The 20,140-nt window shown below is 56.7% G+C and overlaps 4 protein-coding genes across 16 annotated transcripts in view; 3 read left to right on the forward strand and 1 right to left on the reverse strand.

The window, feature by feature from the left end:
* The first annotated feature begins 421 nt into the window (after nucleotides 1-421).
* Nucleotides 422-8,020, forward strand: HYAL3 (hyaluronoglucosaminidase 3). Of its 6 annotated transcripts, none has more exons than XM_025376431.1 (4): nucleotides 422-684; nucleotides 4,612-5,522; nucleotides 7,125-7,214; nucleotides 7,331-8,020. In XM_025376431.1, exons 2-4 carry the CDS (start codon nucleotides 4,629-4,631, stop codon nucleotides 7,598-7,600), a joined length of 1,254 nt encoding a protein of 417 aa, XP_025232216.1. In that variant the 5' UTR covers nucleotides 422-684; nucleotides 4,612-4,628; the 3' UTR covers nucleotides 7,601-8,020. The 6 variants fall into 6 exon arrangements, with proteins under 6 accessions (XP_025232216.1, XP_025232220.1, XP_025232218.1 ...); XM_025376435.1 differs by having other exon boundaries at nucleotides 5,378-5,522; XM_025376432.1 differs by lacking the exon at nucleotides 422-684 and adding an exon at nucleotides 1,044-1,077.
* Nucleotides 466-3,820, forward strand: NAA80 (N(alpha)-acetyltransferase 80, NatH catalytic subunit). 7 transcript variants are annotated; one of them, XM_025376442.1, is made up of 3 exons: nucleotides 1,010-1,077; nucleotides 2,138-2,414; nucleotides 2,549-3,820. In XM_025376442.1, exon 3 carries the CDS (start codon nucleotides 2,758-2,760, stop codon nucleotides 3,616-3,618), a length of 861 nt encoding a protein of 286 aa, XP_025232227.1. In that variant the 5' UTR covers nucleotides 1,010-1,077; nucleotides 2,138-2,414; nucleotides 2,549-2,757; the 3' UTR covers nucleotides 3,619-3,820. The 7 variants fall into 7 exon arrangements, with proteins under 7 accessions (XP_025232223.1, XP_025232222.1, XP_025232229.1 ...); XM_025376438.1 differs by lacking the exons at nucleotides 1,010-1,077; nucleotides 2,138-2,414 and adding an exon at nucleotides 466-684; XM_025376437.1 differs by lacking the exons at nucleotides 1,010-1,077; nucleotides 2,138-2,414 and adding an exon at nucleotides 466-684 and having other exon boundaries at nucleotides 2,694-3,820.
* Nucleotides 8,021-8,374: 354 nt separating the features above from the next.
* On the forward strand, nucleotides 8,375-13,323 carry IFRD2 (interferon related developmental regulator 2). Its single transcript, XM_025376429.1, is given in 13 exon segments — nucleotides 8,375-8,413; nucleotides 8,415-8,625; nucleotides 10,384-10,503; nucleotides 10,591-10,675; nucleotides 10,769-10,893; nucleotides 10,977-11,134; nucleotides 11,301-11,351; nucleotides 11,435-11,613; nucleotides 11,699-11,804; nucleotides 12,126-12,263; nucleotides 12,352-12,480; nucleotides 12,559-12,654; nucleotides 12,794-13,323. Coding segments are annotated over 13 exon segments (1,518 nt in total). The 3' UTR covers nucleotides 12,875-13,323.
* A 750-nt stretch (nucleotides 13,324-14,073) lies between these two features.
* The window catches only part of LSMEM2 (leucine rich single-pass membrane protein 2), an 8,139-nt gene continuing 2,072 nt past the window's right edge, over nucleotides 14,074-20,140 (reverse strand). Inside the window, exons 2-4 of one of the 2 annotated variants that reach the window (XM_025377560.1) lie at nucleotides 14,790-14,900; nucleotides 14,515-14,700; nucleotides 14,074-14,307 (exon numbers count right to left, since the gene is read on the reverse strand). In XM_025377560.1, the coding sequence (XP_025233345.1) occupies nucleotides 14,174-14,307; nucleotides 14,515-14,700; nucleotides 14,790-14,900 (431 nt within the window). In that variant the 3' untranslated portion in view covers nucleotides 14,074-14,173. Of the gene's footprint in view, nucleotides 14,308-14,514; nucleotides 14,704-14,789; nucleotides 14,901-20,140 lie in introns of both variants that reach the window. The other variant, XM_025377559.1, reaches the window with a different exon arrangement.

A 20,140-nucleotide genomic window follows, 5' to 3' on the forward strand; every position in this document is an offset into this window, starting at 1 on the left:
GCCTAAAATGTCCAGGCCCCGGTATCCAAAGGGCACAGGAAAGGCTTGTCACTCTCACCAGATTTGACGTCAGTCTAAGAGCGGCTGCTTCCCAGGGTGGGGCCCAAATTTCAGGAGGAAGCCCCACCGGATTTGACATTTTCCAAGCTGTCCTGGGGTGGGAGGCAGGCGGGAACTGAAGCTGGACCGGTCCGAGCCTGGGGCGGGGCTGGCAGAGGCGGAGTCAACTGAAGGCGGGGCCTGCGCCTGGCTGAAGTGGTGACGTGTTGGGCCGGGGCAGGGCCTGGAAGAAGCCAAATCGAGGCGGGACCTAAGCTCTGACGCAAGGAGCAGGAGGCGGGGCCTGTATGGGGCCGAGTGGGGAGGAGGCGGACTCAAAGGGAGATGGGGTGGAGCTCAGCAGGGGCGGAGCTCAGCTCAGCAGGGTGGAGACTGAGCCTGCGCCTGGTGGGTGTTGTGACGCGTAAACGAGGGGCGGGGCCTAAGCGGCGACGCGCGGGTGCCGGGGCACCCCGGGAGACCTTGGAACCCCTTGGCGCGCCGCAGGACGCGACGGCTGCAGTACATCCGCCGCGCCGCTGGGGGCCAGCGCTGTCGGACCGAGGAGTCCGAGGTGGCGACTGAGTGAGATACCCAGCTCTGCGGAGCTAGGACGCGGAACATCCCGGAGGCCGGCTTCAACATGTCAGTACTGCACCCTTCCCATTTGCTGCCTGTAGGTCCACCCCGCGCGTGCGGTCCCCAAGTGGCCATGCCACTCTGCACGCCCTCCCCGCGTCAGTCGTTCGTTTCTAGAGCATGCCGAGCCACACCTGCCCACAGAGTCGAGCTCTCGAAGTCCCCATTCCCAAAAGCTCCACAGCCTGTTGTGACCCACTAGAAGGGAGGGGGAAACCGAGGCCCGGGAGAGACGGAGAAGCGACTCTCTGAGGACCCCGGAGCCCCGCCCCAGTGGGTGGGGTCGGCACTGAAGGGGTTAAGGCCGCGGGGAAGCCCGGGGCTCAGCCCTAGGGGCGGATCCTGGATTTCCTCCCTCCAGACCAAAGGGTGCAGCTGCTGCCGAGGTGGCTGATGCAGGTGAGGGGCTTATAGCCCTGTGAATGGGGTGGGAGGTGAGGGGAGTGGGGTGCCTGTTATTGACCAGTGTTTAATTGGCCTCAAGCTCAGGAGAGGTAGGGGAGCCAAGAGGCCCCCTTTGGAGCAGGTGAGTAGAAGGGGGGGGCCCAGCTGCCCGCCCACCACTAGAAAACCCCCAGCGTAGACCTGCCTGACAGCAGGACCTTGGTTAAGATGGGAAAACAGTAGGGTTTGGGCACAGGAGGCCTAGGCCCCCAACCTGGTGACCGTTGGACACCCTGTGTATATAGGAAGGAAGCTGTGGTCCTTATCTAGGTGCCTGCGAAACTCAGGCCAGTGGGGAACCAAGCCTGCAGAGGCAATACTGCTGTGTGGCTGTGGACCAGGCCCAGTGCTGGTGCTGCTGGGGTCCCATCTGAGGGGACAGTTGGGTCTATATCCAAAGTGTCCTGAGATGGGCAGAGTTGGGAAGGGGGCCAGGGGCTCCAGGCAGGGAAGGCAGTCAAGACAGGCCAAAGCTCAGCCTGATGGGTGCATGAGTGGGGCCCCAGGATCCACTAAGGCCGTGGGCATAGCCCAGGTAGTTGAAAAGGCTGGGAGCTGGAGGAGACTCAGAACATAGGGAGAAGAAAGGCACAGGAAGACTCCTGGGGCAGTTTTTCCTATGGAGGGAACCTTGAGGTAGGTTTGAGCAGGGGGTATAGTGTCTGCTTTGCATCTTCTTTTTTTTTTTTTTTTTTTTTTTTTGAGAGGGAGTCTCACTCTGTCCCCCAGGCTGGAGTACAGTGGCCGGATCTCGGCTCACTGCCAGCTCCGCCTCCCGAGTTCACGCCATTCTCCTGCCTCAGCCTCCCGAGTAGCTGGGACTACAAGCACCCGCCACCACGCCCAGCTAGTTTTTTGTATTTTTTTAGTAGAGACGGGGTTTCACCATGTTAGCCAGGATGGTCTTGAACTCCTGACCTCGTGATCCACTCGTCTCGGCCTCCCAAAGTGCTGGGATTACAGGCTTGAGCCACCGCGCCCGGCCTTGCTTTGCATCTTCTATCCCATGCCCTAGTGGTGGACTGGGAGGACTACTGGAAGACAGAAGGCCAGCAGGTGGATTGGGTCGGCTGTTTTATAGACCTGGTGGTTACAGGCCCCCTGTGAGGGGAGGTCCTGAGGAAGACAAATTTGTAGCCAGAGCAGGCTGGGGCCAGAACTCCTAGGTTCTGTCCTAGCCTTAAGCAGCTCATCCATCACTCCCAGCCTCCCTCCAATGTGGGGTAGACACCTGGATCTATCTGCCCTGCTCTATAGGGGATGGGTCTCTTCCAGGTCACCTGTGCTATCAGGTGAGTGTGGGACAAAGTGCAGCCCACCACTCCCCAGTTCCAGTATGCATGGTCCCCCTCGCACTCTGTCAGCCTTTCCCTGCCCCAACCCCACCCTCCCTCCTGGCACAGCCCAGCATGGCTGTTATCTACAGGAGGAGAGCCACTGTGGTCTGAAGAGATGCCACTGCCTGGAGACTGGGGTCTTAACCTCCAGCCTGGCATTGAGCCACCTGCAACCTAGCAGCAGGTGACCTTGGCTCCCAGCCTGACTCAGCTGAACCTGGATCCTGTGCATAGGCAAGAGCTGACTCTGAGCCCTGGCCCAGCCAAGCTGACCCCTACACTAGACCCTACACACCGGATGGAGCTGATCCTGAGTACCAGCCCAGCTGAGCTGACTCTGGATCCTGCGTGCCAGCCAAAGCTGCCCCTGGATTCCACATGCCAACCAGAGATGACCTTCAATCCTGGCCCAACTGAGCTTACCGTGGATCCTGAACACCAGCCAGAGGAGACACCAGCTCCTAGCCTGGCTGAGTTGACCCTGGAGCCTGTGCACCGCCGACCCGAGCTCCTGGACGCTTGTGCTGACCTCATCAATGATCAGTGGCCCCGCAGCCGCGCCTCCCGCCTTCACTCCCTGGGCCAGTCCTCAGATGCCTTCCCCCTCTGCCTGATGCTGCTGAGCCCCCACCCCACATCTGAAGCAGCACCCATTGTGGTGGGCCATGCCCGCCTGTCACGGGTGCTGAACCAGCCCCAGAGCCTCTTAGTGGAGACAGTGGTGGTGGCCCGGGCCCTGAGGGGCCGTGGCTTTGGCCGCTGCCTCATGGAGGGCCTGGAGGTCTTTGCTCGGGCCCGGGGCTTCCGCAAGCTGCACCTCACCACCCATGACCAGGTGCACTTCTATACCCACCTGGGCTACCAGCTGGGCAAGCCTGTGCAGGGCCTGGTCTTCACCAGCAGACGGCTGCCTGCCACCCTGCTTAATGCCTTCCCCACAGGCCCCTCTCCCCGGCCACCCTGGAAGGCCCCAAACCTGACTGCCCAAGCTGCCCCAAGGGGTCCCAAGGGACTTCCATTGCCACCACCCCCTCCTCTACCTGAGTGCCTGACCACCTCACCCCCAGTTCCATCAGGGCCCCCTTCAAAAAGCCTGCTGGAGACACAATATCAAAATGTGAGGGGGCGCCCCATATTCTGGATGGAAAAAGACATCTGAGGCCATCCAGGGCAAGGAACTATCTTTCTGGGTCAATAGACTGCCCTGGACAGTCTACAAGCCTCAGCCCACTGACCATACCTCAGCCCCCTAGCCCCTGGGGGGCAGCTTTAGCCTGGGCATGTTTCCTGGGTACCAGTGGGGCCAGGAGGTGGCTCTGGCTCAGAGCCGTCAGTGTGGCTGAATAAAGCCTCTGTTGGGTGTGGCTGTGACAGAGTTTATTTGTTGACCCCCCTACCCTCACCTCTCCCCTCTTCTGCAGGTCCCTTATCCCTGCAGAAGTCCCCAGATCCACCTTGGTCCTAAGGCCATTGATGGGAGGATGCCTGTCCTTCGCCTTTACCCCCCACCAGGCTCAGGAGACAGGGTGGCTGTTCTCTTCCCCATTCACTCACTCATTACCATTCACTGAGCGCCTACTGTGTGTCAAGCCCTGGACAGGACATAGGCAGTGGGTAACTAGACAAACAGACATACAGTAGCAGGATCCATATGGCACAGGGGAGGTACACAGGCTTTGGGAACCCAAGTGACTTCACTCCACCTGGGGATCCAGGAGACCTCCCAGGGCAATGATGTCACAGCAGAGACCTGAGTGCTAGGTAGGAATTAAACCGGGCAGGTAAGGAGGTGGGAGCTGAGTGTTCTTGGAAGAGGGAACAAGGTGGACAGAGGAAAGAAGGGGACTTGTGACAGCCGTGGGAGGACACAGTGGTGTATTGACAAAGATGGGGAATATGGGAAGGAATGTACCCTCAGCTCACTGTAAAGCCCGCTTTGGTGTGCACCTGCCACTCGATGCCCGGGGCATCATAGCCAGCTTGTGGTGTGGCTGTTTTAAAAGGCCCAAGAGACCCCTGGGGAAACATGCTTTCCCCAGCTCTTCCTGTAAGGATGGAAAGTAGCTGGGGGAGCTTTCCTGGCTTTCCCTGCTGTGTGGAAAGTGTGGTCATAGCTATGGACTCTAAGCTTACACCCCCCTCTCTCCTGCAGGTTTCCATCCTTGGGGCATGACCATGCAACTAGGCCCAGCCCTGGTGCTGGGGGTGGCCCTGTGCCTGGGTTGTGGCCAGCCCCTGCCACAGGTCCCTGAACACCCCTTCTCTGTGCTGTGGAATGTACCCTCAGCACACTGTAAGGCCCGCTTTGGTGTGCACCTGCCACTCAATGCCCTGGGCATCATAGCCAACCGTGACCAGCATTTCCACGGTCAGAACATGACCATTTTCTACAAGAACCAACTCGGCCTCTATCCCTACTTTGGGCCCAGGGGGACAGCTCACAATGGGGGCATCCCCCAGGCTTTGCCCCTTCACCGCCACCTGGCACTGGCTGCCTACCAGATCCATCACAGCCTGAGACCCAGCTTTGCTGGCCCAGCAGTGCTGGATTGGGAGGAGTGGTGTCCACTCTGGGCTGGGAACTGGGGCCGCCGCCGGGCCTATCAGGCAGCCTCTTGGGCTTGGGCACAGCAGGTATTCCCTGACCTGGACCCTCAGGAGCAGCTCTACAAGGCCTATATTGGCTTTGAGCAGGCGGCCCGTGCACTGATGGAGGATACGCTGCGGATGGGTCAGGCACTGCGGCCCCATGGACTCTGGGGCTTCTATCGCTACCCAGCCTGCGGCAATGGCTGGCATAGTATGGCTTCCAACTATACCGGCCGCTGCCATGCAGCCACCCTGGCCCGCAACACTCAACTGCATTGGCTCTGGGCCGCCTCCAGTGCCCTCTTCCCCAGCATCTACCTCCCACCCAGGCTGCCGCCTGCCCACCACCAGGCCTTTGTCCGACATCGCCTGGAGGAGGCCTTCCGTGTGGCCCTTGTTGGGCACCGACATCCCCTGCCTGTCCTGGCCTATGTCCGCCTCACACACCGGAGATCTGGGAGGTTCCTGTCCCAGGTAAGTGGAAGCTGAGGTCTAGGGGTCTTAGTCAGGAGGTATGGCCCTGTTCTAGGAAGGTCCCAGGAGAAGATCTTGCCTAGGGGTTGGTCCTAATCTAGGGGTTCTGAGTGGAAGGCCCTGTCCTGGAGTATCCGATGAGGGAGGCATGGCTCTGCCCTGGAAGATGTTGAGGGGTAGGGAGGCCCAGCCTTTGGAGTGCTGGTCTGAGGGGAGATATTCTGAGTGGAAGGCCTGAGAAGTCACTCAGAGACTCGATACAAAGGGGCCCTACTCGGGCTGGGTGAGTGGCTCACACCTATAATCCCAGTACTTTGGGAGCCTGAGATGGAAGGATTCCTTGAGGCCAAGAGTTTGAGACCAGCCTGGGCAACAGTGAGACCCTAGTCTCTACCAAAAAAAAAAAAAAATTGAGACAGAGTCTTGCTCTGTTGCCCAGGCTAGAGTGCAGTTGCACGATCTCAGCTCACTGCAGCCTCCACTTCCTGGTTCAAGTGATCCTCCCACCTAAGCCTCCTCCCGAGTAGCTGGACTACAGGTGCATACTACCACACCCACCTAATTTTTATATATATATATATATATATTTTTTTTTTTTTTTTTGAGATGGAGTCTCGCTCTGTCGCCCAGGCTGGAGTGCAGTGGCCGGATCTCGGCTCACTGCAAGCTCCACCTCCCGGGTTCACGCCATTCTCCTGCCTCAGCCTCCGGAGTAGCTGGGACTACAGGCGCCCGCCACCACGCCCGGCTAGTTTTTTGTATCTTTTTAGTAGAGACGGGGTTTCATCGTGTTAGCCAGGATGGTCTCGATCTCCTGACCTCGTGATCCGCCCGTCTCGGCCTCCCAAAGTGCTGGGATTACAGGCTTGAGCCACCGCGCCCGGCCAATTTTTATATTTTTATAGAGATGGGATTTCGTCATGTTGCCCAGGCTGGTCTTGAACTCCTGGGCTCAAGTGATCCTCCTGCTTTTGCCTCCCAAAGTGTGGGATTACAGGTGTGAGCCACCGTGCTCAGCCTAAAAAATTATTAGCCAGGTGTTATGACATGTGCCTGTAGTACCAGCTACTTGGGAGGCTGAGGTGGGAGGATTACTTGATCCCAGGAGTTCCAGGCTGCAGTGAGCTATGATCATGCCACTGCACTCCAGCCTGGATGAGAGAGTAAAACCCTGCTTCTTTGGGAGGCCGAGACGGGCGGATCACGAGGTCAGGAGATCGAGACCATCCTGGTTAACATGGTGAAACCTCGTCTCTACTAAAAAATACAAAAAACTAGCCGGGCGAGGTGGCGGACGCCTGTAGTCCCAGCTACTCGGGAGGCTGAGGCAGGAAAATGGCGTGAACCCGGGAGGCGGAGCTTGCAGTGAGCTGAGATCCGGCCACTGCACTCCAGCCTGGGTGACAGAGCGAGACTCCGTCTCAAAAAAAAAAAAAAAAAAAAAAAAAAACCCTGCTTCTAAAACCAAACCAAACTAGAGGGGCCCTACTGTAGAGGTAGAATCACATTGTGACAGTGAACCAGAAGAGTTTCTTGAATGTGGATGTGGGCCCACATGGATCTGGCCAGCCCAGCCCTGGCTTAGCAGCTCTCTGTCTCCAGGATGACCTTGTGCAGACCATTGGTGTGAGTGCAGCGCTAGGGGCAGCCGGCGTGGTGCTCTGGGGGGATCTGAGCCTCTCCAGCTCTGAGGTGATCATTGCCCCTTTGAGCCTGCCATGTAGCACATGCTGGGGTCCCAGGGTGGGGGACGGCCATGTCAAGACTATAGAGCAGGCATACTGACACAACTCTTCCCTTCTCCTTAGGAGGAGTGCTGGCATCTCCATGACTACCTGGTGGACACCCTGGGACCCTATGTGATCAATGTGACCAGGGCAGCGATGGCCTGCAGTCACCAGCGGTGCCATGGTCACGGGCGCTGTGCCCGGCGAGATCCAGGACAGATGGAAGCCTTTCTACACCTGTGGCCAGACGGCAGCCTTGGAGATTGGAAGTCCTTCAGCTGCCACTGTTACTGTGGCTGGGCTGGCCCCACCTGCCAGGAGCCCAGGCTTGGGCCTAAAGAAGCAATATAAAGCCAGGGCCCCTGCCACTGCCTCTTCTTTTCCCTGCTGCCACTTTTCCAGTCCTGGAGCTACTCTGTCCCACTCTTGCTCTATTCAGTTTACAGTCAACCCTCCCAAGCACACACCCCGCTTCCCTTGGAATCCCTGAGGGGTAGAAGGGGCCAGAAAAAACGCTTATAAAACTAGAGGCCCTCTGAGATCATGTGACTCCTCCATGGCAAGGAAGCAGTTCCAGGGAGAGTCAGGTTCCAGCTAGTTAGGGCTGCCAGCCTAGGGCATTGTGCCTACACCTCACTAGGCCCATGGAGAGGTCACAGAAGATGGGCCGTGCACGGGCAGATGGGCCCCCAAAAATCTTGGCTAAGGTCGGTAAAGTGTTAAGCTGTTGTCTGCACTGTTTCATCATAAAGTCACTTTTTTCCACTGCCTGAGGTTTGGCTGTTCCTCCTGTTATCCCAAGCTCTAAGTCCTTCCCATGGTCCCCAGACCCAGGAGCAGGGGTAGGACTCGTCGCGAGCGTCCCGCTGCCAAGTGCCCTGAGAAGCCAGTCCTGCCGTGGTGTTCCTGAGGGGCGCTTCGGAGTTTACGACTGTGCACCGAGGGGGCTGGGGCGCGCGCAGGGCATTGTGGGTGCATAGTTCAGCTAGCGCGTAGTCTGCTGGTGGGCCCCAGGCGTGGACTACCATTCCCGTGGTGCGCTAACGCGCAGCCAGCCGCCGTCACCTGCGCGCTCAGGCCCCTGGGATTAGTAGTTTTAGCCTCGTGGATGTGGGCCTGAATCGGATGGCCTGGAACTCGCCTTCCCGGCGACCTGTTTGGCAGGGGGGGGGCGCCTCACGAAGATGGTGGCGCGCGGGGCGTGTGGCGCCCGTCGTCTGGCCAAGTCTCAGCGCAGCGCACCGGCCGGCGTCTCGCTGCCCTGGAGCCCACACCCACCGGGTCCCTGACCCCGCGCCCCCCGCGCCCGGTTCCCGGCATGCCTCGCGCCCGTAAGGGCAACACGCTCCGGAAGGGTGGTCAGCGCCGTGGAGGAGGTGAGTGGGGTGGGGGGCGTGGGACAGCTGATGAGCGGCGGGTGGGGGTCCTGCTGGGTCCCCGTAGTTGCTCTCGAGGGCCCTGGGTGGGGAACCCCCTCGGCCAGCCCTGCGCAGCTTCCCAGAACTCTACCGAGGCTGGCACGTGCCCCAGCAGTCATTGGCCACGTGCGTGCCCAACTTGAGCTCGCTGCCCACTGCCTGTTGGGAGTCTGCGCTCCCAGCGGTGACCTGGCCAGCCTCTCCGGGCCTCAGTTTCCCCGTTGCCTCTCTGCCTCAGTTGCCTGCTGGGTGGGCAAACTCACCGGACAGAGCAGGAAGCCAGTCCCCTTGCCAAACCCTGATCCTTTCCTGGACTGGTCAAGGAAGTTGGCGGGAGTCCTGGCCTGCTCCGGTTAACAGAAGGAGGGGGATCTGTTGGGAAGCTACCTGATTAGAGCCTTGGCAGCTTGGCAGGCCTGACTCCACAAGGTGGCTGACTATCCTGGAGCCTGAGGCAGTCTTGGGACTCGCTTATCAGCTTAGACCAGGAGCCTGTCTTAATGCAGTAAACACTTATGTTTACTCTGCTGGGATGGGGTGTGTATGACGCACAAATTTATTTATTTTTATTTTTGAGGAGGAGGGGAGGACGGCTGATCACAGGAAGGAGGAAAATACCTAGGCATAACTTTAAACTGGTCACCACCATGGTGGGGTTTGGGTGGGGGACATCTAATAGGGTATAGAACATGTTCACTGAATGGTGTCAGCCCCAGACTTAGGACTCAGGGAGGCCTGGGGGGAAGTGCTTCTGGGTGAGTCCTGAGAAGATGGAGAAGAGAGCAAGTTGTGCAAAGTCTTGGCAGCTGGAGGGACCCCAGCACAGTGGAGTGAATGAGGGAAGGCTGGGCTGCTCTGGCAGGTAGGATAGTAAGATAAAATGGGAGCAGGCTGGGCGTGGTGGCTCACATCTGTAATCCCAGCACTTTGGGAGGCCAAGGCAGGCAGATCACCTGAGGTCAGGAGATCGAGACCTGCCTGACTAACACGGAGAAACCCCGTCTCTACTAAAAAATACAAAAAACTAGCCGGGTGAGGTGGCGGGCGCCTGTAGTCCCAGCTACTCAGGAGACTGAGGCAGGAGAATGGCGTGAACCCGGGAGGCGGAGCTTGCAGTGAGCTGAGATCCGGCCACAGCACTCCAGCCTGGGCGACAGAGCGAGACTCCGTCTCAAAAAAAAAAAAAAAAAAAAAAGAGAAAAAGAGAAACCCCATCTCTACTAAAAATACAAAATTAACTGGGTGTGGTGACGTATGCCTGTAATCCCAGCTACTCGGGAGGCTGAGGCAGGACAGTCACTGGAACCTGGAGGCGGAGGTTGTGGTGAGCTGAGATGACGTCATTGCACTCCAGCCTGGGCAACAAGAGCAAAACTCTCTCAGAAAAAAAAAAGGTGGTGGGGAGCAGAGGCCAATGTGTAGGCTGGACTTCCTCCTGCAGGTGAGAGGTGTGAGTAGTTCTTAGAATTAGGGGCAGCTTGGTGATCACACCCTGTCCAAAACTCTGCCACAGCAGCCACCCTTGCCAGTGTGAGCCCTTGTCCCTGGACAGAGCCCACACACAGGAGTGCACCAACCCTACTGACCTTTGGCTTTGGTTTTCCATCTCCGAGAGGAGCACCATTCTATCTTTTGGGATTATGAGGTTGGGTGAGGTACCCCCAGCCATCCCTCATCAGTAGAGGCAAGTTGAGTGTCCTATTCCACCTTCCCCAGGTGCCCGGAGCAGTGCCCAAGCTGACTCGGGTTCCAGTGATGATGAGGCAGCCAGTGAGGCCCGCAGCACCACCAGTGAATGCCCCAGCCTTCTCAGCACCACTGCAGAGGACAGCCTTGGTGAGAGCGGGTGGAAGTTTGACAGGGGCTTGGAGAGGGCTCCATGGGCTGAGCACAAGAAGCAGTGCTGACCAGGTGGCCTTCCAGGGGGGGATGTCGTGAATGAGCAGGGCCAGCAGGAAGACCTTGAGGAAAAGCTGAAGGAGTATGTGGACTGCCTCACAGACAAGAGGTACCCCTGGCTGCCAGCCAACTCCTACACCCAGCTCCAAGTGTGACCAAGGGAGGGCTGGCCTATATGACCCCCCTTCTCGACCTCCCCCAGTGCCAAGACCCGGCAGGGTGCTCTCGAGAGCCTGCGCCTGGCCCTGGCGTCCCACCTACTCCCCGACTTCTTGCTGGAGCGCCGCCTCACACTAGCTGATGCCCTGGAAAAGTGCCTCAAGAAAGGTTGGAGCTGGGGGTCCATGGGAGACTTAAACTGGGCAGACGCTGGCCCTTGCTGCATAGGCTGACTGGAAAGCATCCCACAGGGAAGGGAGAGGAACAAGCCCTGGCCGCTGCTGTACTAGGTCTGCTCTGCGTGCAGCTGGGCCCCGGACCCAAGGGTGAGGAGCTGTTCCACAGCCTGCAGCCTCTGCTGGTCTCTGTGCTCAGTGACAGCACAGCTAGCCCTGCTGCCCGGCTCCACGTGAGTGTGCCTGTGCCCCATGAAACCCTTCCTGCACCTTATCCCTCAACAGAGTGCTGGGTTCCCCCTGTCTTCAGCCTCCCTTACTCTGAGGGGAGTGAGCTCCAGGGCTGGGAACCCAGATTCATCCGCTGACTGTGGCACAGCATTGCCCTTCTCCCAACAGTGTGCTTCTGCTCTTGGCCTGGGCTGCTACGTGGCTGCTGCCGACATCCAGGTGAGTGGTCTTTGGGCACAGGTGGTAGAGCATCTAGGGCTGTAACTCTGCCTCTGAGCTCCCCTGCCTCCCTGTGTTCCTAGGACCTGGTCTCTTGCCTTGCCTGCTTAGAAAGTGTTTTCAGCCAGTTCTATGGCTTGGGCAGCTCCACAACTCCTGTGGTTCCTGCCAGCCTGCATGGCCTGCTCTGTGCTGCCCTGCAGGCCTGGGCATTGCTGCTCACCATCTGCCCCAGCACCCAAATCAGCCACATCCTTGACAGGTAGGGGTGGCTGTCCACTGGGATGGGGGGGGATCTCAAAAAGGCCCCCAACCCACACATACAGCTCAGCCTGCCCCTTCCCTAGGCAGCTGCCCCGGCTGCCCCAGCTCTTGTCCAGTGAAAGTGTGAACCTGCGGATCGCTGCCGGTGAAACCATTGCACTGCTCTTTGAGCTTGCCCGGGACCTTGAGGTGCGAGGGACAAGGATGGGGGGTGCTTGGTGATACCACCTGCCCATCACAGGCTGGATGCAGGGGGTGCCACAGAAAACAGAGCAGCTTTAGGTCATTATGCAGAGGAGGTGGCCCCAACACAGATTCATCTGCTAGATGTCACGATGGGTGCCCTGAGCAGTGGTGTCCTGGCCTGACAGACGCCCAGGAGGGGTCAAAGGGGCCAGGCAGAGAAGAGAGGGTCTTTCAGGGAAAGGATGGGTTTCGGCAGTGCCCTGTTCAGAGCCAGCAGAGCTCAAGCATCTACCTACCACACACCTTCCAACGCTCCCGTTGCAGGAGGAGTTTGTTTATGAGGACATGGAGGCCCTCTGCAGTGTCCTGCGCACTCTGGCCACTGACAGTAACAAGTACCGTGCCAAGGCTGATCGCCGGCGCCAGCGCTCTACTTTCCGTGCCGTGCTGCACTCCGTGGAGGTGTGTGTGAGAACATATGTGTCCTAGTGAGGGTGCACTCCCAGGCATAGTAGCCAAGCCCAGTTGTGTTGGCCCCTCTACCCTGCAGGGCGGTGAATGTGAAGAAGAGATAGTGCGCTTCGGCTTTGAGGTGCTCTACATGGACAGCTGGGCTCGGCACCGGATCTACACTGCCTTCAAGGAAGTGCTGGGTTCAGGCATGCACCACCACCTCCAGGTGCGGGGATGCACAGGGAGGGGACACCTGGTGTGGCTGCTTCAGTCTGGCCTGAGCTCACTGCCCTCTGCCCCCCAGAACAATGAGCTACTCCGTGACATCTTTGGCCTGGGCCCTGTGCTGGTGCTGGATGCCACTGCCCTGAAGGCCTGCAAGGTTCCACGCTTCGAGAAGGTTTGCACCCTTGGGCACCTTTCTCTTCCCCCTATTCCCGTGTTTCCTGGAGGCCTGAAATTCTGCAGAGGCTGGAAGAGGACCCCCAGCCCTTTCCCTTCCCAGCTCCCCAAGGTGTCACTCTCTGTCCCCACTCTAGCACCTGTACAATGCTGCTGCCTTCAAAGCCCGGACCAAGGCTCGAAGCCGTGTGCGGGACAAGCGGGCAGACATCCTGTGAAGCAGGACCTGCTGAAGAAGAGACTTTCTATGCCCTTGGTCCGTATTTTTAACAGAAGACAGTGCAACAACTGGTCTCCACCAGTATTTGTCACTTTATTTTTTTAATGACAAAACCAAAAACAGACATGGGGTGGGTAGCTGGGGGCCCAGACACTTGGGACCCTGGCCCCTTTGTCCCTGCACTCAGCCCTGTGGCCTCTTCCTGCCCTGTCTCAGGCCAGGCTAAATACGTGCCTGTCCCAGGGCTGTGGGGCAGGCACTAGGGGGCCTTTCCCTTCCTTTCCTTTCTCAGGCCCAGGATGACCCACTCTTAGAGGGGTGGTGGCATCTGGACAAATGCCACCACAGCAGGTGGAGAGGCAAAGCTACCTGGAATGGATTTGTGTGCTGATTTTTAAGAATTATTAGAGATAATTAAACAGAATGGTCAGGCTTCTGTGGTCTTAACCCCTGGGTATTTTTCTGTTCTCCCTCCCCACCTACCACCCCAGGCTTGGGCCCAGCTGGGTCTTCCACAATGTCACGTTTGCCCTCCAAGGCAGTCTTTCCCCAAGTGGTGCCTCTCCTGCTACTCAGAGCCCAGCCTGTCTTTGAGAGCTGAGGCTGGACCCTCACTGGGAGGCCTGGCAGAGTTTGGGTGATTGCTGTGGGGGCAGCTATTTCTAGACTTCAGAACCTGCCATCTGGGGTGGCCAGAGAGTGCTGACAGGCCACAGGAGGAGCCCAGAGGCTGGTGCCCCTTCCCCTGACCTTGGGCCACCCAAAACAAGGCTTTGGCACCAGAGACTTGGCTAGGCCTGGCTTGAAGAGATGAGGAGAGGCAGGCAGCTGTGAAGTTAACATCGGGTTCTTTTTTTTTTTTTTTTTTTTTTTTTTTGAGACAGAGTCTCGCTCTGTCACCCAGGCTGGAGTGCAGTGGCCGGATCTCAGCTCACTGCAAGCTCCGCCTCCCGGGTTCCCGCCATTCTCCTGCCTCAGCCTCCCGAGTAGCTGGGACTACAGGCGCCCGCCACCTCGCCCGGCTAGTTTTTTGTATTTTTTTAGTAGAGACGGGGTTTCACCGTGTCAGCCAGGATGGTCTCGATCTCCTGACCTCGTGATCCGCCCGTCTCGGCCTCCCAAAGTGCTGGGATTACAGGCTTGAGCCACCGCGCCCGGCCAACATCGGGTTCTTATACAAAAATCTCACCAAGGAAATAGTGTAGATGTGGCAGCCAGCAGTAGGGAAGGAGAGACCTGCCCATAGCCACTTTATTTCCCCCACACACACCCCCAGGCCCCAGATCCAAATGGCATCTCAGCTGGGTGTTTGGGTCTCACTGGAGTTGAGCCTCCGAAGCTGGCTGAGGCTGGCCAGGCGGAGTTTGAGTAGCGTCTCCTCCTGCGTGCGGAGCGTGTTTGCCATGATGCGCAGGGATTCGCTCTGCAGCACTGTGAATGGGAAGTGGGGGATCATCAGACCATGTGCCACCCCATGACCCCTGCAGACCCAGCCCAGGACCAGGGGCACCCACGGGCCTCCCACCCCATCTTTCATTGCTGCAGCATCTGCAGTTGGCTCCTTCCAGCTGCACAGAAGGGCCTCCCAGTCCCCCCCACCTTGCTGTCTATTCCTGCTGGCACCCTGTGCATCCATACCACTCAGGTAGACAGCCAGGAGTGCCAGCGCCAGGCAAGTGAGCACCAGCAGCACGAGCAGCAGCAGGAACCCTCCTCGTCTGTACACAGGGCTGCAGCCAGCCTGGGCACACAGTGATGGCGGCAAAACGCTCAGCAGCTCATTCCACGGCCGTGCCTCTTCAGTCAGACAAGGGCGCAGTGTGCCTGCTGGGTGGATGGGACATCGGTGGGGTGGTGGGTGCACCTGCTTTCGTCCCTTCCCCCAGCACATCATCCTCACTGTCCCCACTCACCTCCACTGTGTAGGTCGCTGATGGACTCCACCCGATGCAGGTGCACCTCCTGCACGTAGTTGGGGGCCAGTGGCCCCCTGCTCTGGCTGGGCATCATTTGTGCCATGGAGTCTGCAGGGGCAGCGCAGGCTGATTTAGCCAGTGGTGGGTCAACCCCCTTCCTTTTACCAGGTGCCTTCAGGCAGCAGGGACTTCTGGAGGATAGGGATAGTGGGGCATTTGGTTCCAAATCCCCTAAAACTGAGTGAGGAGTGACCCTTGATTTGGATCCAGGATGATCGCAGACCCTTACAGGCTTATTCTGTATACAGGAGCAGCAGGTACATTTGATTTGTTTCCTTCCAAGCACCCCAGGGACTCAGGCATTCCTCTGCCTGCTCATTTCTAGCAGTTTATCAGCCTTCAATGCTAAACCCGCAGCAAATGGAATTCAGTCCTGCCTCTTTTGTCAGTTCTCCCTGCAGACCCAATGCCTGGCATCTTCTGGTCAGAAAGCCCTATTGTAGCCACTCTGGTGCCTTTCCCTCCTGGCCTTGGTTCTGTGTTCGTTAACATACTCGGTGTGACTCTGCTGTACATGTGTGAACCCTGCTGTTTTCATTCAACATTTACTATTGGAGAGACCCTTCTTTGTTATACTGTTTCATATGCCTCTAAGTTCTCGCCCTTCACACATCTCTCTGAGGCTGCCTGGGCATCTAGGTTGTTTGCAGTACCCCTCCCCCCCCACCTTTTTTTTGAGACAGTGTTTCACTCTTGTTGCCCAGGCTGGAGTGCAATGGCGTGATCTTGGCTCACCGCTGCAGTTCCCTTTTGAAATTAACCCCCAGGACATCTACCGTTGAGTATGAAGGTTTTTTCCCAATTTCCTGATAGTTACTAATTTCAGTTCCCAGAAGTGGAATTATTGAAATCAAGAGCAGGGTTTTGTGGGTTTTCTTTGTTTTTGTTTTTGTTTTTTTTTTGAGATGGAGTCTCCCTGTGTTGCCCACGCTGGAGTGCTGTCGTGATCTCGCCTCACTGCAACCTCCACCTCCTGGATTCAAGCGATTCTCCTGTGTCAGCCTCCAGACTAGCTGGGATTACAGGCGTGTGCCACCACGCCCAGCTAATTTTTGTGGGGTTTTTTTGGGTTTTTTTTTTTTTTTTTTTTTGAGACGGAGTCTCGGTCTGTAGCCCAGGCTGGAGCGCAGTGGCCGGATCTCAGCTCACTGCAAGCTCCGCCTCCCGGGTTTACGCCATTCTCCTGCCTCAGCCTCCCAAGCAGCTGGGACTACAGGCGCCCGCCACCTCGCCCGGCTAGTTTTTTGTATTTTTTGGTAGAGACGGGGTTTCACCATGTTAGCCAGGATGGTCTCGATCTCCTGACCTCGTGATCCGCCCGTCTCGGTCTTCCAAAGTCCTGGCATTTACAGGCATGAGCCACTGCATTCGGCCGTGTTTGGTTTTTGTTTTGGTTTTTTTAAGATGGAGTCTCCCTCTGTCACCCAGGCTGAAGTGCAGTGGCAGGATCTCGGCTCACTGCAACCTCTGCCTGCCAGGTTCAAGCAATTCTCTGCCTCAGCCTCCCAAGTAGCTGGGATTACAGGCGCCTTCTGCCACACCCAGCTACTTTTTATATTTTTAGTGGACATGGGGTTTCACCATCTTGGCCAGGCTGGTCTTGAACCCCTGACCTTATGATCCACCCGCCTCAGCCTCCCAAAGTGCTGGGATTACAGGCGTGAGCCATGGCGCCTGGTGAGATGATTATTATTATTATTTTGAGATGGAGTCTCGCTTTGTCGCCAGGCTGGAGTGTAGTGGTGTGATCTCAGTTCACTGCAATCACCCCCTCCTGGGTTCAAGCAGTCCCCCACCTCAGCCTCCCAAGTAGTTGGGATTATAGGCACCCACCACCGCCCCCAGCTGATTTTTTGTATTTTAGTAGAGAAGGGGTTTCACCATGTTGGCCAGGATGGTCTCAATCTCCTGACCTCATGATCAGCCCGCCTGGGCCTCCCAAAGTACTGGGATTACAGGTGTGAGCCACCGCACCTGGCTGGTGTTTTTGTTTGTTTGTTTGTTTGTTTGTTTGTTTGTTTGTTTTTTGAGACAGAGTCTTGCTCTCTCACCAGGGTGGAGTCTTGGCTCACTGCAACCTCCGCCTCCTGGGTTCAACCGATTCTCCTGCCTCAGCCTCCCGAGTGACTGGAACTACAGGCGCGTGCCACCATGCCCGGCTAATTTTTGTATTTTTAGTAGAGACGGAGTTTCACTATGTTGGCCAGGATGGTCTCGTTCTCTTGACCTCATGATCGCCTCTCCTCGGCCTCCCAAAGTGCTGGGATTACAGGCGTGAGCCACTGCACCTGGCCTTTCGTTTGTTTCAGACAGAGTCTTACTATGTCACCCAGACTGGAGTACAGTGGCATGATCTCAGCTCACTGCAACTTCTGCCTCCTGGGTTCAAGCAATTTTCCTGCCTCAGCCTGCGCAGTAGCTGGGATTACAGGCACGTGCCACCATGCCTGGCTAATTTTTGCATTTTTAGTACAGCTGGGTTTCACCATGTTGGCCACGCTGGTCTTGAACTTCTGACCTCAAGTCATCTGCCCATCTTGTCCTCCCAAAGTGCTGGGTTTACAGGCATGAGCCACCGTACCCAGCCAATATTTAATTATATTTTCTGGTTGTTCTTTAACTTGATTTCCAAAAATCCTGGTCCAGATGCCAAGAGCTCCAGATACCTACCTGGAAGCTGATAACAGTGGGGAAGAGCATTGTGGGGACACCTCCAGATAGAAGCAAGGATGGCCTTGCACTCTGGGACTGTCATTCTCAGAACAGTAACTCAACCTCCATGATTTACTTGAAACTGCCTTTTGACATGCTCAAAAGCAAGTACAACAAAAACAAGCAAGTGCTGCCAGTCATTATGTCTGGGTGGTGGGTTTAAGGTCATATTAAATTCTCTCTTTGGGCTGGGCACTGTGGCTTATGCCTGTAATCCCAGCACTTTGGGAGGCCAAGGCAGGAGGATCAAGAGTCTAAGAGTTTGAGACCAGCCAGGGCAACTTAGGGAGACCCCATCTCTACAAAAAATTAAAGATTAGGGCCGGGCGTGGTGGCTCACACCTGTAATCCCAGCACTTTGGGAGCATGAGGTGGGCGGATCACGAGGTCAGGAGTTCGAGATCAGCCTGGTCAACATGGTGAAACCCTGTCTGTACTAAAAATACAAAAAATTAGCCAGGCATGGTGACGAGCACCTGTAGTTCCAGCTACCCAGGAGGCTGAGGCAGAAGAATCGCCTCAACCCAGGAGGCAGAGCTTGTGGTGACCCAAGCTCAAGCCACTGCACTGCAGCCTGGGTGACAGAGCTAGACTTCATCTCAAAAAAAAAAAAAAAAAAAAAAAATTAAAGGTTAGTTTGGTATGGTGGCATGCTTCTGTGGTCCCAGCTTCTCAGGAGGCTGTGGTGGGAGGGTTGCTTGAGCCCAGGAGGTTGAGGCTGCAGTGAGCTGTGATCGTGCCACTGCACTCCAGCCTGGGCAACAGAGGAAGACCCTGTCTCAAAAACAAACAAACAAAAAAATTCCCTGCTGCCAGGTACGGAGGCACACACCTATAATCCCAGCACTTGGTGAGGCAGAGGCAGGCGGATCACAAGGTCAGGAGTTTGAGACCAGCCTGGCCAACAGGGTGAAACCCCGTCTCTACCAAAAATATTTTAAAATTAGCCAGGTATGGTGACAGGTGCCTGTAGTCCCAGCTACTCAGGAAGCTGAGATAGGAGAATCACTTGAACCTGGGAGGCAGAGGTTGCAGTGAACAGAGATCATGCCACTGCACTCCAGCCTGGGCGACAGAGCAAGATTCTGTCTCAAAAAAAAATTTTTCTCTTTGTACTTTGTGCTTTTCTCACACTTTCTAAATTGAATGTGAATTATTATAGGAAAAACACACAGTAAATGTTATTGTTAAGATCCCAAAAGAGGCCAGGCATGGTGGCTTATGTGTCTAATCCCAGCATTTTGAAAGGCCAAGGTGGCTGGCCGAGCGCGGTGGCTCATGACTGTAATCCCAGCACCTTGGGAGGCTGAGGAGGGTGGACCACGAGGTCAGGAGATCGAGACTATCCCGGCTAACACAGTGAAACCCCATCTCTACTAAAAATACAAAAAATTAGCCAGGCATGGTGGTGGGCCAGCTACTCGGGAGGCTGAGGCAGGAGAATGGCTTGAACCTGGGGAAGGCAGAGCTTGCAGTGAGCCCAGATCGAGCCACTGCACTCCAGCCTGGGCGACAGAGCAAGACTCCATCTCAAAAAAAAAAGGCTGGGCGCAGTGGCTTGGCTCATGCCTGTAATCCCAGCACTTTGGGAGGCCAAGGCGGGCAGATCATGAGGTCAGGGGATCGAGACCATCCTGGCTAACCTGGTGAAACCCTATCTCTACTAAAATACAAAAAATTAGCTGGGCGTGGTGGCGGGCGCCTGTAGTCCCAGCTATTCGGGAGGCTGAGGCAGGAGAATGGCATGAACCTGGAAAGCGGAGCTTGGAGTGAGCGGAGATTGCGCCACTGCACTGCTCCAGCCTGGGCAAGAGCGAGACTCTGTCTCAAAAAAAAAAAAAAAAAAAAGAGAAAAGAAAAGCCAAGGTGGCCAAGGTGGGAGGATTGGATTGGTTGAGGCCAGGAGTTCAAGATCAGGGAGACCTTTCTGTACACACACACACACACACACACACACACACACACGCACAAAGGAGGTAAACATTTCCTCCTACCAGGGGCCAAGCTCCTCTCCTGCGATGTTGAAAATGTTGGCAGTGGCTCACGCCTGTAATCCCAACACTTTGGGAGGCCAAGGCAGGTGGATCACCTGAGGTCAGGAGTTTGAGACCAGCCTGGTCAACATGGTGAAACCTTGTCTCTACTAAAAATACAAAAATTAGCCGGGCATGGTAGCACATGCCTGTAGTCCCAGCTACTCGGGAGGCTGAGACAGGAGAATCGCTCAAATCTGGGAGGCAGAGGTTGCAGTGAGCTGAGATTGTGCCACTGCACTCCAGCCTGGGTGACAGAGTGAGACTCCATCTCAAAAAAGCAAACAAAGGCCGGGCGCGGTGGCTCAAGCCTGTAATCCCAGCACTTTGGGAGGCCGAGGCGGGCGGATCACGAGGTCAGGAGATCGAGACCATCCTGGCTAACATGGTGAAACCCCGTCTCTACTAAAAATACAAAAAACTAGCCGGGCGTGGTGGCGGGCGCCTGTAGTCCCAGCTACTCGGAGGCTGAGGCAGGAGAATGGCCTGAACCTGGGAGGCGGAGCTTGCAGTGAGCCGAGATCGCGCCACTGCACTCCAGCC

The sequence above is a fragment of the Theropithecus gelada genome, chromosome 2, assembly GCF_003255815.1.
Source record: "Theropithecus gelada isolate Dixy chromosome 2, Tgel_1.0, whole genome shotgun sequence".
Taxonomy (NCBI): domain Eukaryota; kingdom Metazoa; phylum Chordata; class Mammalia; order Primates; family Cercopithecidae; genus Theropithecus; species Theropithecus gelada.

What these genes read in the sequence shown, in the direction of transcription:
- HYAL3 (XM_025376431.1), top strand. Translation starts at nt 4,629, where the DNA reads ATGACCATGCAACTAGGCCCAGCCCTGGTGCTGGGGGTGGCCCTGTGC. An exon ending in CTGGGAGGTTCCTGTCCCAG is followed by an intron (nt 5,523 to 7,124) that starts GTAAGTGGAAGC and finishes CTCTGTCTCCAG; the next exon opens with GATGACCTTGTGCAGACCAT. An exon ending in TGAGCCTCTCCAGCTCTGAG is followed by an intron (nt 7,215 to 7,330) that starts GTGATCATTGCC and finishes CCTTCTCCTTAG; the next exon opens with GAGGAGTGCTGGCATCTCCA.